Source organism: Erythrolamprus reginae, chromosome 8 (assembly GCF_031021105.1).
Source record: "Erythrolamprus reginae isolate rEryReg1 chromosome 8, rEryReg1.hap1, whole genome shotgun sequence".
Lineage (NCBI taxonomy): Eukaryota > Metazoa > Chordata > Lepidosauria > Squamata > Dipsadidae > Erythrolamprus > Erythrolamprus reginae.
Window position 1 is genome coordinate 6,646,936 of NC_091957.1, and position 21,160 is coordinate 6,668,095.

A 21,160-nucleotide genomic window follows, 5' to 3' on the forward strand; every position below is an offset into this window, starting at 1 on the left:
GAGAGGTCAATCGTGGATAGTCTAATGGAGAAATGTTGATGGTTAGGGGTTGACACTATTGAGTCCGGTAATGAGTTCCACGCTTAGACAGCTCGATTGTTAAAGTCATATTTTTTACAGTCAAGTTTGGAGCGGTTAGTATTAAGTTTGAATCTGTTGCGTGCTCTTGTGTTGTTGCGGTTGAAGCTGAAGTAGTCATTGACCGGTAGGACATTGCAGCATATGATCTTGTGGGCAATACTTAAATCATGTTTTAGGCGCCGTAGTTCTAGGCTTTCTAGACCCAGGATTGTTAGTCTATTTTCATAGGATATTCTGTTTCGAGTGGAGGAGTGAAGGGCTCTTCTGGTGAAATATCTTTGGACATTTTCAAGGGTGTTAATGTCTGAGATCTGGTATGGGTTCCAGACAGATGAGCAGTAGTCTAGGATGGGTCTGGCATAAATTTTGTAGGCTCTTGTGAGTAGTGTGAGATTGCCAGAGCAGAAGCTACGTAGGATCAGGTTTAGCATGCATGAGAAAACAGATAAGTATGAACATAACATATGTTATACCTAACGTATGTCGAACATATATGAACACAACATATATGTTATTAATATTAACATATGAATATTAACATATGGATATTAGAATAGTCAATCTAATGTTGCATAGCTTCTTCTCTGGCAATATTACACTGCTAATCAAAGCATTCAAAACATTTGCTAGGCCAATTCTTGAATACAACTCACCTGTCTGGAATCCACACTGCATATCTTCGGAGTCTTCGGAGAGGGGCGGCATACAAATCTAAATAATAAATAAATAAATAAATAATAAATATCGGACGTTAATACAATTGAGAGAGTCCAGAAATATTTCACGGCAAGAGTCCTCCACTCCTCTGCTCGCAACAGAATACCTTATGCAACCAGATTTGAAATATTGGGTGTAGACCAGGGGTCCCCAACCACCGGGCCGTGGACCAGTACCGGGCTGCGGGGCATGTTGCACCGGTCCGTGGAGTCAGCAGCTGCCGGCCCTCATGCCGCCACCCCCTCCCTCCAGCGCTTCGCCTCCCGCCAGGCAAGAGGCCTCGGGAGGCAGGTTCTGCCGGTCACAGGATGATGGACGGGACAGAGGGGCGGGAAGGACCGAGAGGCTCAAGCCTCTTTTGGCTTCTGCCGCAGGGCGCTTTTGCGTTTTTGGCTGGGGGGAGGCAGGAGGGCCAGCCTGACCCCCTGTCTCCAGCGCTTAGCCCCCACTGGGCAAGAGGGCTTGGGAGGCAGGTTCTGCCGGCCACAGGGTGATGGCAGGAAAGAGGGGCGGGGAGGACCAGCACCCCCATGCTTAATCCCGCCCCCAACCACACCCCTTTCCGCCCCCACCGGGCCATAGAAAAATTGTCTTGCTGAAACTGGTCCCTGGTGGAAAAAACGTTGGGGACCACTGGTGTAGACAACTTAGAACTACGTGGTCTTCGAACCAATTTAAATGTAGTTCATAAAATCATCTGCCACAATGTTCCACTTATCAATGATTACTTTCCCAAAGCCGAAAATCAGCTGGCGCTGCAGCTGACATAGGGCAACATGTCGCGTGCCCTAGGATCACCATCACCCGTTTCGTGCGGGACCGTCTTTCTGTGTTCCTGACACCCACCATAAAACCAGTTCAGCGAAATCCGGGAGAGAATAAGATCTATTTCCAAATGAGCCTGCCTATTGTGACAAACTGCCATCCTCTTTTTATTCCCTTTCGCGAACAATTTTTTTTAATATTTAAATCAGCTAGATGTGACAGGCTCGCCTTTGAAATTGCAAATGCATTTTCTGGCTGCCTTCTAAAATAATATTTTAATATTTAAGACAGGAGGCATTGCAACAGGCGAGGCTTTCTATATATTTCTCTGCTTCACACCTCTCGAGCTGTCACTTTGATCTACACCTTTACAGCAATTAATACACAGAGTCAAAATACTCGTTTGGATCGGTTTCATCTGCCCTTCCCTCCAGCAATTTACAACTTCTAATTCTATTCCTGAGCAACATCTTTCCACCTCCCCACTGTGGATTGATGGCTTCTGAACTCTTTGCCAACGATGGGAAATTCGGTTGATTCATTTTTTTTCATAAGAACTTGAAGGGATAAAATCTCTTTTGAGTCAAATTCAACTCCGGGTGCTTTGACGGATGTGTCCACGTCCTGTTTTTGGCAACGATGGAGAAGCAGTTGCCAAATGTGGTTTTTTTCTGGTCGACCTTTCGAGATTTCCTGGTGGTGTTTCATCCAAGGCCTAAGGGGGGCACAAATGCTTCTAAGTTAAGACAAAGTTAGCTGCCGAGACCATAAGCTTTTCCTCCCCTTTTTAAAATAAAAAATTGCTCAATTGATAAATGTTCTGTCGGGCTCTCTGGTAGACTCCTCCCAAAAATTCACAGGTACAAATTTCAGACACACACACACGTTTGAAAATTCAAAACAATGTTCTTTATAATGAAAATTCACTTAAACCAAGCCCTCTTTTGGTATAGCAAAGAGCACTCGTCTCCAAACAAACTGGTAATTTGTACAAGTCCCTTATCAGTTCTGTGATACTTAGCTTGCAACTGTGAGGCAATTCACAGTCCTTCTTCTTTCACAAAGTGACACACACTTTGCTCTGGGTTAGTTTCAAAACGGGAAAAATCAGCACACAAAGGTCAAAGTCAGCAAGGAAGTCACGAAACACAACGATCAGATAATCCTCCATAATGGCCAAACCCACAGGCTGCTCTTTATAGCAGCCTCACTAATGACCACAGCCCCACCCAACCACAGGTGTCCTCATTTTCTTTAATAATCTCTCAGTTGTTGCCTATGCATCGCTCTCCGCATGTGTGGCTGTATCATTAACTCTTGTTCTGAATCCAAGGAGGAGCTAGATAATTGATCTCCTTCTGAGCTGTCTGCCACACTCTCCTCCTCCCTGTCACTCATGTCTTCTTGGTCAGAGGAGCCTTCATCAGCAGATTCCACCAGGGACAAAACATACCTGCAGCATGTGGATGTCTCCCCCACATCCACAGTCCTTGGGGCAGGAGCTGGACCAGAGCTAACCACAACAGATAAATATGGCCATGAACCAACAACGACTATGGCCAAATTGTATGAATGTTTAGTATGCATGTTGGGTTAGTTTATCATGTTTATTAGAGTTTTTAATTAATGGTTTTATAACTCAGTTTTTATATTTGACTTCTTTTTATTGTCTTGTATTTTATACTGTTGTAAGCAGCCCTGAGTCCTTTGGGGTTGGGCGGCATAGAAGTCAAACAAACAAACAAACAAACAAACAAACAAACAAACAAACAAACAAACAAACAAACATACATTTTTAAAGTTGAGTCTGTGGACCTGGTCTTTTGCTCTCTGTGCTTGATTGTTTTCTTGCACACCTAATCCTACGTAGCTTCTGCTCTGGCAATCTCACACTACTTACCAGAGCTTACAAAACTTTTGCCAGACCCATCCTCGAATACAGCACATCCATTTGGAACCCATATCGCATCTCAGACATTAACACCCTTGAAAATGTCCAAAGATACTTCACCAGAAGAGCCCTTCACTCCTCCACTCGAAAGAGAATACCCTACGAGATTAGACTTTCAATCCTGGGCCTAGAAAGCCTAGAACTAAGACGCCTTAAACAAGATCTAAGTATTGCCCACAAGATCATATGCTGCAACGTCCTGCCTGTCGGCGACTACTTCAGTTTCAACCGCAACAACACAAGAGCACACGACAGATTTAAACTTAATATTAACCGCTTGAAACTTGACCTGTAAAAAATATGACTTCAGTAACCGAGTTGTCGAAGCATGGAACTCATTACCGGACTCCATAGTGTCATCCCCAAACCCCCAACACTTTACCCTTAGATTATCTACGGTTGACCTATCCAGATTCCTAAGAGGTCAGTAAGAAGTGAGTACAAGTGCACTAATGTGCCTTCCGTCCCCTGTCCTATTGCTCTCCTATATCTCCTATACCTTTCTTCTATTCCTATATCTCTTCTTCTATTCTTTCATTGATATGTTCTATTACTATATCTTCTTTTCTATTATTTCTTAGATATATTTTACTATGAGTATCACCTCTATAACCTTCATCATGTATTTAACTATGTGTATTTAGATATACTGTATACCCACTAAAACCCTCATTGTGTATTGGACAAAATAAATAAATAAAAAATAAATAAAATGTAACTTCACTGGGGTTAAGTGATGATGTTACCTAGCACTGATGGTGTTATGTGGCTGGGCAATGAAATGTCTGCAAGAACATGAACACATGCAAGATCTTTAGTCCCAAAAGATGATGCATGAGAGAATCGGGATCATGCTTTTAGAATAGATTAGAATAGAATTTTATTGGCCAAGTGTGATTGGATACACAAGGAATTTGTCTTGGTGTGCATGTTTTTAAGTTCCAGTTCAGTTGATTTATTGCTCATGGCTATACACAGGAATCTAGCCACGCAACAGGCAGCATTAAATTGGCACTAGATAAGAACCAATAGAATTCCAGAGGAGGTGGACTTAATCTATTGGTGGCAACATAATGATTCTAGGCTGATTACTCTCTTGACTCCACCTTCAGGCTGTGCCTCTCCTTCTGCTACACTAATGCTATTTCTCTCTCGCTTTCTCTTTCTCTCTTGCCTTGGGTAGGATTCTGGCTACAGCTGGGACCCAGTTTGACCTTCGAACGCTGAGAGCCGTCCGTGTGCTGAGACCCCTGAAACTTGTCTCAGGAATCCCAAGTAAGTTAAGAACTCGGTAAAACTTTGATTCCAGCACTCATTGTGCTTTGCCCCTTTGCATTCGCAGAGGGTTAGAATCAATATCACGTAAAGGGATTAGGGTGTCAAGGTTCCAGGTAGCATCCAAGCTAAATTGACCCGGGGTGGCGCAGCAGGTAAAGTGCTGTACTGCAAGCCACTGAAGCTGACTGTAGATCTGTAGGTCAGCGGTTCAAATCTCATCACCGGCTCAAGGTTGACTCAGCCTTCCATCCTTCCGAGGTGGGTCAAATGAGGACATGCTTCGTTCGCTCTGGGCTGCCAAAGCCTCCTTAAGCGCCACCGAAAGGCTCCTCTGGCAGCCCAGAAAAGCCCGAGATGGCTGGGATTAAAGGGGGAATGGCAGGAAACTGGCCGGGCCTTCATGCCACTCTCAAATTTCCTGGGAAATTTTTCCGGGCTCGGATTCTTAAGTAGAAAATGGTTCTTAAGAAGAAGCAAAAAAAATCTTGAACACCTGATTCTTATCTAGAAAAGTTCTTAAGTAGAGGCGTTCTTAAGTAGAGGTGCTACTGTACATCTTTTTAAATGTATATACATCAATACAAAAATATTTTTTGAAAAAATAAATGTTTGAGGAATGTCTTTCTCCCGTCTGAGATATTTTCCGGCTGGACTCTTCTCTTTGCTAAGATCCTCCATGGATTTATTTCTTTTTCCCTCCCTGCCCAGGTTTACAAGTTGTCCTCAAATCCATCATGAAGGCAATGGTACCCCTTCTTCAGATCGGCCTCCTCCTCTTCTTCGCCATTGTCATGTTTGCCATTATTGGTCTGGAATTCTACATGGGCAAGTTTCACAAAGCTTGCTTCTCCAACGAAACAGGTGGGTTTCATGGGGAGACCAGTGGTGCGTGGAGGAGGAAATGGCCTTTCCCAAGGCCAAATATCAGCTAGTTATAAACTCAACAACAATGCTTAAAATCAGTAATACAGTGTTCCCTCGATTTTCGCAGGTTCGAACTTCGCGAATAGCCTATACCACGGTTTTTCAAAAAATATTAATTAAAAAATACTTCGCGGTTTTTTTCCTATACCACGGTTTTTCCCATCCGATGATGTCATACTTCATCGGCAAACTAATAATTTTTGCAAATAAATAACAAAAAAGATAATTATTGTTAATAAATAATTATATTTATAAATGTCAGGATCACTAAGTGCCTTATTCAATGGTGAGTACCAGTAATAATGGTGAGTAAATGGTTGTTAAGGGAATGGGAAATGGTAATTTAGGGGTTTAAAGTGTTAAGGGATGGCTTGTGATACTGTCCATAGCAAAGAATGGTGTATTTACTTCCGCATCTCTACTTCGTGGAAATTTGACTTTCGCGGGCGGTCTCGGAACCAGTGTTCCCTCTAATTTTTTGGGGTGGGTGGGCGGAAAAGTATAGTGTCTGAGCGGCAGTCCCTTTGGGACTGGGCGGCACAGAAATAATAAACAAACAAACAAACAAACAAACAAACAAACAAACAAAAAACCCACCCTGTTTTGCCTCAGAGAATTTCAAAATAAAATACTGTACTGTGTGTCTATAACAGTGAGCTCATAATAGGGCAACTCTATCAATATCAAAATGCCACTTAAATAGTTGAGCTAGTTTCAAACTAGATTTTGATTTTCTTTCTCTCTTCCTTACTCCCATTCTTTTTCTTTCTCTTTTCCTTCCTCTCTTTTTTCTATCTGTTTCTCTCTCTTCCTCTCTTCCTCTCTCTCTCCTTCCCTCTCACTCTTTCCCTCTCGGCTTCTGGGCAGGTTTGGAAAACTCTGAGTTGATGATGATTTTTAAGTGAGCGATTGCTCACTGCTCAGCTTAGAGGGAACTATGCTCGGAACACATCCCCCGCGGAAATCGAGGGAACACTGTATATAAACTTTTCTTTTTTTATTACTCACTCAATGGAGGCTCTTATCTCTCCTCATGTGGTGGAAAAACGATGAGCTACCCCCAAATGAAGTAATAATTAAAAAAATAGTATACTGCGCAGAAATGTCAAAATTGACTTTATTAGTTAGAAATGAATCGCTGGAGACTTTTAACAAATGTTGGGACCCTTTCTATAATTGGCTAGGAAGCAAAAGCGAGAATATTAGGCTCTAAGAGTGAAAAGTAAAATACATCCTTGAACTGTTACAAATCTGGTATAAAGTAATTAATTATCTTATAGAATAACATGAGACTTTATATATATTTAAAGATGAAATTTTATTATTATTTGTTAATTTCTCTTCAATATGTTTATTTCAATTCTGGCATTCAACATTCTTGATAATCTATTCGAAACATGGTATTAAGCAAATATAATTGGATCTAATTTTCGTTTTCAATACAGCTCCCCTGTTTATTCGCCGACACTTTTATCTTTGTTTATTTGTTTTGTTTTCTCTTTATTTCGTAATGTGTGTTTCTTGTTTTGTAATGTATCATATGTTGTATTATACGATGTACATGTTTATATTTTGATAATAAAAAAATTAAAAAAAAATTTCTATTAATGTTATGCAACGTTGTCAATTCTTAAAAGTCTAAATAAAAATTCATTTTCTCCATCTTTCTCCACCATGTCTCATCTTTGCCATCTGGCTTCCAAAATTTGAACCAAATTCTCATATTTCAGTTTTTCCCCAAATTAACCAATCACTAATACATACATATCTCTTAGTTTTCTATCCAATCATACAACTTCCCCCAAATTTTATAATATTGGGGGAAGTCTTGTTTATCTTTAAGTTTCAATGTTCTTTTTATGCACCAATGCAGAACTACTAAAAGTTTAATTATGTTATTGTTTTTAAAGAAAATATATGAAAATCAATAAAGTTTCCCCCCCCCAAAAACCCAAACCCCACCTTAAATTTCCCTGCAGGTGAGAGACTGGGAGAATTCCCCTGTGGTGAAGACTGGCCCGCTCGGCGTTGTGAAAAAGGCATCTGCAAAAAATACTGGGAGGGCCCCAACTTTGGAATCACCAACTTCGACAATATCCTCTTTGCCGTGCTCACTGTCTTCCAGTGCATCACCATGGAAGGGTGGACTGATATCCTCTACAATGTAAGTTCTGCCATCACCAAGTGGTACCTATTGATCTATTTGCATTTGAATGCTAGATTGGCAGGAGCTGAGGCACGAACAGGAGCTGCATTGGTTGCCGATTGGTTTCCGAACGCAAATCAAAGTGTTGGTTGTTGTGAATATTCCTTGCCAGCCTCAGGAAATATCAGTTTCTGAGGAAGAGGAAACAAAGGCATGGGACCAGATTACTTATGGGACCGCCTCCTGCCACATGAATCCCAGTGACCGGTTAGTTGACGTCCAGATCCCTTCAACTAAACCAGTGATGGTGAAGCTATGGCATGGGTGCCACAGGTGGCACGCAGAGCCATATCTGCCAGCACATGAGCCATTGCTCTAGCTCAGCTCTAGCATGCATTGTGCATTGGCCAGCTGATTTTTTTTCTTGCAGAGGCTCTGGGAGGGCAATTTCGGCATCTGGAGGGCCTCTGGAGGGATGGGGGAGGCGTCAGTCAGTCAGAGGCAGTTGAGCATGCAGCAACCTAGCAATTATGTGAAAAGTATTTAACCAGGCAAGAGCTCCCTGCTCTCACTCTCTGTCTGTTCGCTGTTAGCTGTGTGCTGCTGCTGTTCGTGGAAGTATGCTTTGAAGAAGCTGTAACGCTGTAAAAGTTGGTTCCTGAGAGTTATTGAACTAAAATAGTTGTAGCAAGGTACTAGTAAGATGCTAGTTTATTATATCTATAGTATAGACAGTAATAGTAGTAGTAGTATAAATCTTTGCCCTCCCGAGGCATTTAATTATAGGTATGGGCACTCATGTAGGTGTGATAGTGTGTGCGCACTCACTTTCGGCACCCGAGGGAAAAAAGGTTCACCATCACTGAACTAGACAATGTCACTTGGAGGGACCCAGGGGAAGAGCCTTCTCTGTGGGAGCCCCAGCCCTCGGGAATCAACTCCCCCCAGGGATTTGTGCTGCCCCCACCCTCCCTGCCTTCCGTAAGAGTCTAAAGACTCATTTATGCCATCAAGTTTGGGGTCATTAGATTCTACCCCTGGCCAAGTGGGCTTGTTTGAATGGACATGTGTGTATGCTAATAGGCTTTTTAAATTTTTAAAATGTAATTCTTAATTTTAATTAATCATATCTCGATGTATACTGTTTTTATATGTTGTAAGCCGCCCCGAATCTTTGGAAAGGGGTGGCATATAAATTCAATAAATAATAATAATTAGTGATGGGCGAACCCAACAGTGTTCGGGTTCGGTAAGTTCGGACGAACTTTATGCAAAATTCGGCTGAACCCGAACCAAACTTGAACCCAAACGGGGAATCCCTCCCACGAAGAGATTCCGGGGGTGGAGCTTTGACGTCACCGGCAGGTTGCTAAGGACGCCAAGGTGATCACTTCCTGGATTCCATGGAATCCAGGAAGTGATCACCTTGGCGTCCTTAGCAACCTGCCGGTGACGTCAAAGCTCCGAACGCCAAACACGACCCCGAACTTTGCCCGAAGTTTGAAATAATTTTGGGTTTGTGTTCGGCATACCGAACACCGCAAAATTCGGTACGGACCCGAATTGTGCGGATTAGGTTCACCCATCACTAATAATAAGAATAATTAGTTTACACTGATTTAAGAAGGTTGTCAGAAGGCAGTGGGGACGGAGAGGGTAGGAGAAAATGATTTAGACGTTAGCATGGAAAGCAGTTCGTCTTCAGAGAATGGGGTGTGTGTGGCTGACAGCCCCTGGGTCAACCCGAGATTTGGGAGGTTCGCAAAAAGAAGGGAGGAGACCACTGGGGCAAAAAAGTTTTGAATCTGCAGGTTAAAATGGTGTAATAGGTGAGACGTAATTTCCAGAGAATATCGGCAACCAAGCTGCTTTAGTTCAAACTGCGTATCTGAAATATGGCGTGCATTCCTCGCTTCCCAAAAGTAAACCTTTGATATAACGTGATAAACTGTGCTAATTTAGATTAGAGATAACTCTGAGTAAAGGCTGATGTGTCCTGAAACTCCCCTCTGCTTGATTAGAGAAATTTATACCCTTGCAAAATTTAGCCTGTTAGCTTACATCGCGGGCATGTAACTTTGCTACCCATTCGGTGGAAAAGAGAATAAAAGATTTATTTGTTTGAAAATCAAAGCTTTGAGAAGAGATTTGTGGTGTTGCCTCAGCCAGACCCAGAACGTTGGTCATGACCTATAAAACTCTACATGGCATCAGACCAGATTACTTGCAGAGTTGGCCTTCAGCTAAGCGATGCCGGCTGGTGGGATTTAGGGGAAGAGCCTTCTCTGTGGCTGCCCCGGCCCTCTGGAACTAGCTTCCTCCAGAGATACGTACCGCCCCCACCCTCCTGGCCTTTCACAGGGTTTTAAAAACTTAACCTATGTCGGCAGGTTGGGGCCGTTGAGTTTAACTCCAGTTGCAGATGTGATTGTATGGCTGTTGTTGAATGAAAATGCTTTTTATATTATTGGGGTTTTAATTATTAGTTTTAGGGTTAGGTTGGGTTTCACTTGCCACATTGTATTGTATTGTGTTCTTATTGTTGTAAAAAATAAAATTCTTACAACAATAAGAGTCTGCGGAGAAGGGCAGCATAGAAATCCAAATAAGTAAGTAAGTAAGTAAGTAAGTAAGTAAGTAAGTAAGTAAGTAAGTAAGTAAGTAAGTAAGTAACTAAGTAAGGGGGAGAAGAGTGAGAGAGAGAAAGACAAAGACAGAGAAAGAGATAGAGAAAGAGAGGGAGATTGAGAGAGAGAAAGAGAGAGAGATGGAGAGAAAAAGAGAGACACAGAGAGAGGGAGAGACAGAGAGAAAGAGAAAGAGAGAGGAAGAGAGGGAGAGAGAGAAAAGAGACAGAAAGAAAGAGAAAGAGAGAGAAAGAAAGAGAGAAAGAGAGAGAGAAAGACAGAAAAAGAGATAGAGAAAGAGAGGGAGAAATAGAGAGATAGAGGAAGAAAGAGAGAGAGAAAGAGAGAGAGGGAGAGAGAAAGAAAGAGAAAAAGGAAGAGAGAGAAAAAGAGAGATAGTTGAAGAGAGAGAGAAAGAAAGAGAGGGAGAGATAACGAGGGAGGGAGGGAGAGAGAGAGAGAAAGAAAGAGAGAGAGGGAAAGAGAAATTGAGCTACTGCTGCTGCTATGGTTACATAATTAGGAGTCAAATATCCTTTTCAGATTTACTGGAAAAACACTCACAGAGTTACTTATCGGATGCAGAAACAGCCATACACTCTGGGGTGGGGTGCGGAAAGAGGGTCTTTGGTTTTTCCCCCTCTTCTACTTTATTGCACTCATTAATCAGACCAAGATATTTTTTTTCCAGGAGGGGGGATGGATGGGAAGGGGAGAGGTTTACATTTGCTTTGCCAATGGGCTCAATTAAAGAGCTACAGTAGAAAAGAAGACCAAGGGTGGAAAGAGGGGGGCAGCTGTGGATATGAAGTTTTCTGTTTTTGTACATCTCATAAAACATAAAATAACAGTGTTGGAAAGGGACCTTGGAGGTCTTCTAGTCCAACCCTCTACTCTAGAAGAAACTTTACATCCTTCTGGACAAAACGGTTGTCCAATCTTGGCTGGCGTGGCCGCAATGAAGGCTTTTCTTCTACTTTGGGCACCAAATTGGCCAAAGTATTGTTTTGTATTGTATTGTCAGTGACTACTTCACCTTTAACAACAACAACACAAGAGCGCGTAATAGATACAAACTGAATGTAAATTGCTCCAAACTTGACTGCAGAAAATACGATTTCAGCAATAGAGTGGTCACTGCCTGGAACTCATTACCTGACTCTGTTGTTGCCTCCCCCAAGTTAACCCCAAAATCTTCAACCTTACATTATCTACAATTGACCTCTCCCCTTTTCTAAGAGCTCTGTAAGGGGTGTGCATAAGTGCACTTCTGTGCCTAATGTCCCTGTTCAATTATCATTATCCTTTCTATTAATACGTTTATTTATTTATTGTTAGAGTTGAAAGGGACCATGAAGGCCATCAAGTTCAACCCCCTGCCCAAGCAGGAACCCTATAGCACACCAGTCAAGTGGCAGTTCAATCTTCTCTTAAAAATGTCCAGAGTGTTGGAGTTCACAATGTCCGCTGGTAGGTTGTTCCATTGGTTGATCGCTCTGACCGTCAGGAAGTTCCTCCTTATCTCCATGTTGAATCTCTCCTTGGTCAGCTTCCAGCCATTGTTCCTCCTCTGGCCCTCTGGTGCCCTGGAGAATAAAGTGATCCCCTCCTCTCTGTGACATCCCCTCGGATACTTGTAGACTGCTATCATGTCCGCCCTGACCCTCTTTTTCTCTAGGCTATCCATGCCCAGTTCCCTCAGTCTCTATTCATAAGTCTTGGTTTCCAATCCCTTAATCATCTTGGTTGCTCTTTTTAGCACCTTCTCCAGAGTTTCAATGTCTCTTTTGAAGTGTGGTGACCAGAACTGAATACAGTACTCCAGGTGTGGTCGGACCAGGGCGTGGTATAGTGGTATTAAGACTTCCCTGGTCTTGGAGTGTATTCCCCTGTTGATGCAGCTTAGGATTGTGCTGGCTTTTTTAGCTGCTGCTGCACATTGTTGGCTCATGTTTAGTTGATTATCCACCAAGACTCCGAGGTCTCTTTCGCAGTCACTACTGCTAAGAGGGGTTTCTCCCAGGTTGTACGTTCTACTTATGTTGTGTTATGTTATGTTAATATATACTATAATACTATACTTGTTTGACAAACAAACAAAGGAACGAATGAATGAATGAATGAATGAATGAATGTGAGAAGGAAGGACTCACTGGAGAAGAGCCTAATGCTGGGAATGATGGAGGGCGAAAGAAGAAGGGGACGACTGGGAACGAGGTGGCTGGATGGAGTCACTGACGCAGTCAGCGTGAGCTTAAATGGACTCTGGGGGATGGTAGAGGACAGGAAGGCCTGGAGGAATGTTGTCCATGGAGTCACGATGGGTTGGACATGACTTCCCAAGTAACAATATATACACTACATATACACACAAGTATACACTGCTCCAAAAAATAAAGGGAACGCTCAAATAACACATCCTAGATCTTTAATGAATGAAATATTCTCATTGAATTCTTTGTTCTATGCAAAGTTGAATGTGCTGATAACAAAACGAGATTGATTGTCAATCAGTGTTGCTTCCTAAATGGACAATTTGATTTCACAGAAGTTGGATTTACTTGGAGTTATATTGTGTTGTTTAAGTGTTCCCTTAATTTTTTTGAGCAGTATATATGGGTTGCTATGTTTATATCCATTCATTAATCCATCCATCCATCCATCCATTGATCTATCCATCCATCCATCCATCCATCCACCCACCCACCCATCCATATCTGTCATAGTCAAGGCTATGGTTGTCCCAGTTGCAATGCATGGCTGTGAAAGTTGGACCATAAGGAAGGCTGAGCGCCAAAGGATGGAGGCCTTTGGACTCCGGTGCTGGAGAAGACTCCTGCAAGTCCCTTGAACTGCAAGGCAATCCAACTGGTCGGTCCTAGAGGAGATCAACCCTGACTGCTCTTTAGAAGGCCAGATCCTGGAGATGAAACTCAAAGACTTTGGCCACCTAATGAGAAGGAAGGACTCCCTGGAGAAGAGCCTAATGCTGGAAACGGTGGAGGGCAAAAGAGGAAGGGGACAGCAGAGAACAAGGTGGCTGGATGGAGTCACTGAAGCAGTCGGCATGAGCTTAAATGGACCCCTGGGGATGGTAGAGGACAGGAAGTCCTGGAGGAACGTGGTTCATCAGGTGGCGATGGGTTGGACATGACTTTGCAACAAACACAGGCCCACTTCCTACCCAAACTAGACATCATTCTTAATTCTGCCCCCCCAAGACTGCAATGGATTGTCTGAAGAATCTCACCGATGTCTATTTTGGCATGGTTACACTCGAAAATTAGTGGAGGTTCAGCCGTGTCAAATTCTTTGTTCCTTTGTTTTGTTTGTTTGTCATTTGGGAGTGGTGTTTTTCTGTTCCTTTCCTTTTTCTGTTGTCGAAGCCAGCTGAAAGCTTTTTACTCAAGTTTGCTCTTGTGCAAAGGGCAGACAGGTTAATGCATGGAGAAAAGGTTTGAGGAGGAAAAGCTGTAAAAAAAACAACAACCAGTTTGCTTTCTTGAAAGACAAAACAAGGCCATTGACCCTTAAAGCTTGAAAATTTATGTAGAATACGTAACTCCTCAGCATCAGAGCATGTTAATATAAGGGGACTGGCAGTTGGAAGAGAGTTCTTTTCAGGTGGGGAGGGGTAGTAGAATGTCTAACTCCTTAGCATCAGAGCATGTTAATATAAGGGAACTGGCAGTTGGAACAGAGTTCTTTTCAGGTGGGGAAGTGGAGTAAAACGTTTAACTCATTAGCATCAGAGTGTGTTTTATCCAGCAATGAGATGGATGGATGAATGGATGGAGACACTATGAAATGGTTTATAATTCTAAGTGCTCTTGCTTCCTTCATTCCCTCCTTCTTTCCCTCCCTCCATCCCTTTTCTCTTTCTTTCCTTCCTTCCTTCCTTCCTTCCATCCATCGTGCAATGGTTAGAATCTTGTATTGCAGGTTAATTCTGCCCATTGCCATCAGTTCGATCCTGACCAGCTCAAGGTTGACTCAGCCTTCCATCCTTCCGAGATGGGTAAAAATGAGGACCCAGATTGTTGGGGGGCAAGAGGCTGACTCTGTAAACTGCTTAGAGAGGGCTGCAAAGCACTGTGAAGCAGTATATAAGTCTAAGTGCTATTGTTATTGCTTTAAAAAAATACATTCCCAACAAAACCACAAGGCACAGAGGGCACCAAGGACCCCACAAATGTTTTAGTATTGTGAGAGTCAAAATGGATCTGCATGTTGCTTCATTTAAGTTTATTCGGTTCCAAGGTTCCAAGATATTTTTGGGAGGAAACTGATTTATACCAGACTAAAAACACCTTTCCAATTTTCCTTTCTGACTTAATTTCATTTCTCTGAATGAGGAAGGCTTGCAAATTATCCTGTGAGTCTTGGCTGAGTTGGCTCTTGTTTATTTTTTTGGCAATCATTAATCCTGTTTATACTCTCCTAATATTTAAAGAGTGGTGGCAGACAAATAAGTTACTCTTTAACTCCATTACTAATATTGGTATTTGCAGAGGGAGAGAGAGAGGGCGGATTTTCAGGAAATTTCATTACGAAACAAAATAATTATCCGTCCTTTCTCCCCCTCCCTCCATCCTATTGCTCATTTTTGATCCCTTTTTAAAAAATAATCTCGAATAAATTGCATCGTTCCCACTCATAAGTAGACATTCTTGTGTAAATACAGAGCTGAATGGAACTAGATAATATGTTGTCAAAATGTTCTGTTAATGGGCTCCTATTTTCTAAAAGCTGCAGGAAGCTTTTGTTATTTGTTGGTTAAAAGTTCTCTCTCTCTCTCTCTCCCCCCCCCCCCCCATTGTTTGGAGTAGAATCTACTAAAGACAGATATTTCTCTCTCTGGGCATACTGACAATATATCTGCATTGGTGACAGGAAGGGGATCCAGCCAGTAAATACAGTGGTACCTCTACTTATGAAGTTAATTCATTCCGTGACCAGGTTCTTAAGTAGAAAAGTTTGTAAGGAGAAGCAATTTTTCCCATAGGGAAAATTCTCCCCGCCTTTTCCGGCCCTGTTTCCTCCCAGGAGATTCCTAGAGAGGCCCCACGGAGGCTTCTCTTTGCCTGGTTCTTATCTAGAAAAGATCTTAAGTAGAGGCGTTCTTAGGTAGAGGTACCACTGTACTCAGTTCCATTCCACCCTACAAGGTATTATGGAGTGATAGATAGATAGATAGATAGATAGATAGATAGATAGATAGATAGATAGATAGATAGATAGATAGATTAGATTAGATTAGATTAGATTAGATTAGATTAGATTAGATTAGATTTATTGGATTTATATGCCGCCCCTCTCCGCAGACTGGGGGCGACTCACAACAATGGCAAAAACAGTACATAGTGACAAATCCAATACCCACCAATCCAATTACAATTTTAAGTTAAGAAATTCATAAAACAATCCCAATATATATTAAAAAAAACAAGCACACAATCAATCAAACACCAAAACAACATGGGCAAGGGGGAGATATTTCTAGTGTGCCTTCCGTCCCCTGTCCAATTGTCTCTCCTATATCTCCTATACTTTTTTCCTTCCTTTTATATACCTTCTTCTCCATTCTTCATTGATGCATTTTATTCTTACATCTTTACTTCTATCCTTCCCTTGAAATATATTACTATATGTTTATTCTCTTCAATGTGTATTCGACAAATAAATAAACAAATAAATAAAATAAACAGCTTGTGTGCCAGCAGATATGGCTCTGCGTGCCACCTGTGGCACCCGTGCCATAGCTCGTCACTCTTGAAGGTCATCTAGTCCAACCCGCCACCCAGCGAACGAAGCATGCACTTCCGAACTGGTAGGCAAGGTAAGTAGTTTTCACCGCTGGCCACGGTCCATTCCTCCTGAAACTCACCCCCAGAGGCTGCTGGCATTAGAAATCAATCTGGAGCTTTTCTGCTAACGGCGGGTAAAGAGGCAAGGCCCAATTTATTGAGGCCGATAAATAAGGAATGACTATTCGTAGCCTGAAGGGAAGAACGAGGCGAGCAAAACTCTTGACTAAACAAAAGGATGTTTCTTTCTGCTACCTAAGCATCTGAGTTGGCCTCATTTTGGCAGAAACGGCTCTTTCCAGAGAGAAAATTGATTTTTTGTTTTTTCAAATTAGGGGTTTGGAATCCTTATGTAAATGAATGAATGGGAAAAATTGTGATGTTCTCTAATGATTAGTGTTGGACGAACCGGTCTTGCAAAGTTAAAAGTTTTAAAAGTTTTAAAAGTTTGGGTTCGGCGTTCGGCGTTTGCTCGAACAACGCGAAGTGCCGTCGCTTGGGAGGAGAGTGGGGAATCCCACGAGGGATTCCGGGGGCGGGGCTTTGACATCACGGAGATTCCTTCCTGGCTGGCCGAAATGACCGAAAAAATAAAAGGAAGTAAAAGGAGGTGGGGAATTCCCCACCTCCTTGTTTATTTTTATGGAAAAGGACGCCGTAGCGGCGCTGCTGCTGTTTGGGTTTGGGTTCAGCGAACTCACCTGAACTTCATGACAAAGTTCGGCCGAACTCGCCAAACCCGAACATCCTTGGGTTTGCCCAACAGTACTAATGATCTCTCAACCACCACCCCCATTTCCAAGGATCTACTGGTGGAAGCTATTCATTTAGACACCGTTTGGCGTTTCAACGGCGCAGAATAATAATAATAATAATAATAATAATAATAATAATAATAATAATAATAATAATAATTTATTAGATTTGTATGCCGCCCCTCAATGAGGGAGCGGCTCATAACAGTAATACAATACAATATACAAATCCCAAAAATAGTGACTTATGGCCGTTTTTCACCCTTACGACTATTTTTGTGGTCATGTGATTGAAATTCGAACGCTCGCCCCCTAATTCATATTTACAACGGTTGCAGTGTGTGCCCAAGTCACGTGATCACCCTTTGGCAACCTTTGGAGTCAAGGGCGAAGCCAGATTCACACCATGGCCTTGTGTCTAACCTCATGAAGGCAATGATTCACTCAACATTTGGGTGTTTTGCTTCTCATCCCAGAGGCTCCTTCAGCTCTTTGCATGTGTTGTGAACTGAAGAAGCTTCTTGCATGAGAAGCGAAACCTCTTCAAGAAAAAACAAAATCCAGTTGCCTTCTGAAGAACTGAAGAAGCTTCTGGGATGAGAAGCGAAACCTCTTCAAGGAAATATAGACGTCCAGTGTCCTCCTCAAGAAGCTTCTTGAATGAGAAGAGAAATGTCTTTGAGGAAAAATAAAGGTCCAGTGGCCTTCTGAAGAACTGAGGAAGCTTCTTGAATGAGAAGAGAAACCTCTTCGAAGAAAAACAAAGGACCAGTGGCCTTCTGAAGAACTGAGGAAGCTTCTTGAATGAGAAGTGAAACGTCTTTGAGGAAAAATAAAGGTCCAGTGGCCTTCTGAAGAACTGAGGAAGCTTCTTGAATGAGAAGAGAAACCTCTTCGAAGAAAAACAAAGGACCAGTGGCCTTCTGAAGAACTGAGGAAGCTTCTTCAATGAGAAACGAAACCTCTTTGAGGAAAAACAAAGGTCTAGTGACGTTCTGAAGAACTGAGGAAGCTTCTTGAATGAGAAGTAAAACCTCTTCGAGGAAAAATAAAGATCCAATGGCCTTCTGAAGAACTGAAGAAGCTTCTGAGATGTGAAGCTAAACCTCTTCAAGGAAGAAAAAAGATCCAATGGCCTTCTGAAGAATTGAAGAACCTTATTGGATGAGAAGCGAAACCTCTTCAAGAAAAAGTAAAGGTCCAGTGCCTTTCTGCAGAACTGGAGAAGCTTCTTGGATGAGAAGTAAAATGTCTTCAAGGAAAACAAAGCCCAACTGCCTTCTGCAGAACTGAAGAACCTTCTTGGTTGAGAAATTTGCTTCAAGGGCCCATCATGTGCTTCCAAACCATTTTCTTGGAATTCTGAGTCTATTCAAGCTTGGCCCCTTTGCAATTTCTTCTCCACTTGCCCGAAGAACAAGCAGAGTTCCAGATACAGGTGTGAGACAATGATGCCCAGCTGCAAAGGGATTTGGCCAAGGAACGCCACTCCCGATTGCATTGAGACTGGATGCTTGGAGAGAAACCAATTCCCAGAGCCAAGAGAGCAAATTGCGAGTTGGCTCTGAGGTAGCCGGACTAATTGCATGCTCTTTTCAAATGCTTTATGTATTGAAACAAATGCGGATTTCAATGGCCGTCCGCTCAACTTTGATTTTCAGGATAGCGATTCTTGGTTGCCTCGGATGACGTTTGTCTCCTCGGAGCTGATTCTTTCCTGCCCCCATCATCTCCCACCTATCTGGGCTCATCCTTCTAAAACCTGTTGTTGGCTTAACGGCTTCGGGTGAGTCCTCCAAGGTCAACTCCGCGGCTTCGAACTACGGTGGCTTTTGATCCCTGCGAAATAGGGTCAACCAGTCCAGCGTTTGAGGATCCATCTCAAACTAGACCTTCTTTCATAAATAAATTAGATTACTAGAGTTGGAAGGCACCTTGTAGGTCATCTAGTCCAACCCCCTGCTCAAGCAGGAGTCCCTACACCATTTCGGACAAATGGCCGTCCAATCTCCTCTTGAAAGTCTCAATTGTTGGAGCTCTCACAACCTCCACAGGCAACAGGCAACAGGCAACAGGCACAAGTTGATCGCTCTCACCGTCAAAAAGTTCCAGGTTGAATCTCTCTTTGGTCAGTTTTCATCCATTATTCCTTGTCTGGCCTTCAGGTGCTTTGGAAAACAACCTGACCCCCTCCTCTCTGTGGCAGCCCCTCAAGTATTGGAAGACTGCTATCATGTCATCCATGGCTACTTAGTTGTTTTGCAAGCTCCAACTACTCAGGATATCACCCGTAATCCACAGTCATTAACTAATCAGCATATCTCAGTTAAATCAACGACCCCAGGCGTTACCCCACTGACTCACCAGGAAGTTTCTACACAGCAGGCAATTGCTGAGCCATCAAGCCACACCCACCCACCCACCAGTATTTATAGAGGGAAGGCAGCTCAGGTCTCGCTGTGTTCACCCTAGAACAAGGACAGAAGCACCAGCCTGAAGATGATGAGTGGGACCTCGTCAAAATGTCGCCAGAAATTTCTAAATCCTACACGGGAAAAAACCCAAATATGCCAAGACCGTCATACCTGTACCCGTGAAAATCTACGAAAACAATGTACAATATAGCTGAATGGATTGGATACTGTAGCCTAGAGGATAATTCTCTGCCTTACAAGGCAAAGGTTGCAGGTTCAAGTCCCAGTGGGTATGGCTAGCTGATGAGGCCAAAATAAGGCCGAAATAGATCTATCCTAGTCTCCCTTAATTTTCAAATTCAGCAAAAAAACATGAGACATATATATATATGTATGTATACTTTCTCAGTGCAACCAATGCACAGAGTCTGACTCAAATGCTCCAATGTGATGGTGAGGACCTATGCGATGACTTGGGGTACAGCACAGAGGCAAGACAGTCAACTGATAGTTCAAACCACCCCTTTATTGCTTCAACTTTCCCCCAAATGCTCCCACGTATCTGGCACGTCCCAGAGCAAAGGGAACACACACACACTTCCAGCAGCCTCCGGCTCCAAGTAGTCCAGCACAATACTGCGAGCAGAAGGACTGCAAAGCAAGAAATCCATCAGGGCAAGGGAATAAGTCAATGAGTCCAGGAAGTGAAGGAAACAACGCAATTACTGTAATCTTTCTAATTAAATTGGGTGAAACCACACTCAACACAAGTGACTGTGAGAGAGATCTAGGAGTCTTGGTGAACAACCAACTAAATATGAGCCAGCATTGTGCAGCGGTGGCTAAAAAAGTCAACATAATCTTGAGCTGCGCCAACAGAGGGATACAACCTAGGACTAAGGAGGTACTAATACCACTCTGTAATACCCTAGTCAGACCACAGTTGAGTGCTGGGTTCAATTTTGGACTCCACACTACAAAAAGGACATTGAAACTCTGAAAAAAGGTAAAGAAGAGAGCAACTAGAATGATAAAGGGACTGGAAACCAAAACAAAGAGGAAAGTGTTCTGTCTGGGTCACTCTGGAAGCTATAACCAACCCAAAAAGATAAGCCAGACACACCGTAAAATTCAAATACAGTTTTATAATGTTCAAGGAAAACGAAGCTAACAGAAATGTCCTTACAAAGCAGGAAAACACTGGAACTCCAAATATATACACGAAGGTAATTGTCCATACATCAATATAGGATTCTTGCTGCCAAGACGAGGCTGTAGATAACAAACAGACACCTCCCACAGTTCTTCAAGACTGCTGGGCCACAAGCCAGGAACAGAGACGCCGAGAAACAATGCAGGTTACAGGAACTCCAAACTGATAACACTCCACATGGCTTCAATAGTTTGCCTGCCTTATAAACCCTTCCCTGCTAATGAGGACCACACCCAAGCCCTGGTGTTCCTTATTCAATGCTGATAATATTTCTTCAATTGATCCTTCCTTTGATCTAAACGTCTCTGTCGCATGTCAATGACAGCTTGTGCTTCGTCACCTAATGACTCCAAAGACTCCAAGCTACTGGCTGGGAAGAGCCCCTCCCCGGGGCTCCCATGCTGTTCTTCCTCATCACATTCCTGACTGTCCTCTCCCCCATCCGACTGCCCAGCCCCCTCCTCTTCGCTGTCAGCCTCCTC

At 42.8% G+C, this 21,160-nt stretch overlaps 1 protein-coding gene across 1 annotated transcript in view; it reads left to right on the forward strand.

Annotated features, from left to right (window-relative positions):
* CACNA1B (calcium voltage-gated channel subunit alpha1 B) overlaps positions 1 to 21,160 on the forward strand; it is a 207,017-nt gene that overhangs the window by 60,477 nt on the left and 125,380 nt on the right. The window contains 5 exon segments of the mRNA XM_070759592.1: positions 4,698 to 4,789; positions 5,501 to 5,653; positions 7,696 to 7,880; positions 18,713 to 18,837; positions 19,106 to 19,179. Coding sequence (XP_070615693.1) covers positions 4,698 to 4,789; positions 5,501 to 5,653; positions 7,696 to 7,880; positions 18,713 to 18,837; positions 19,106 to 19,179 — 629 coding nt within the window.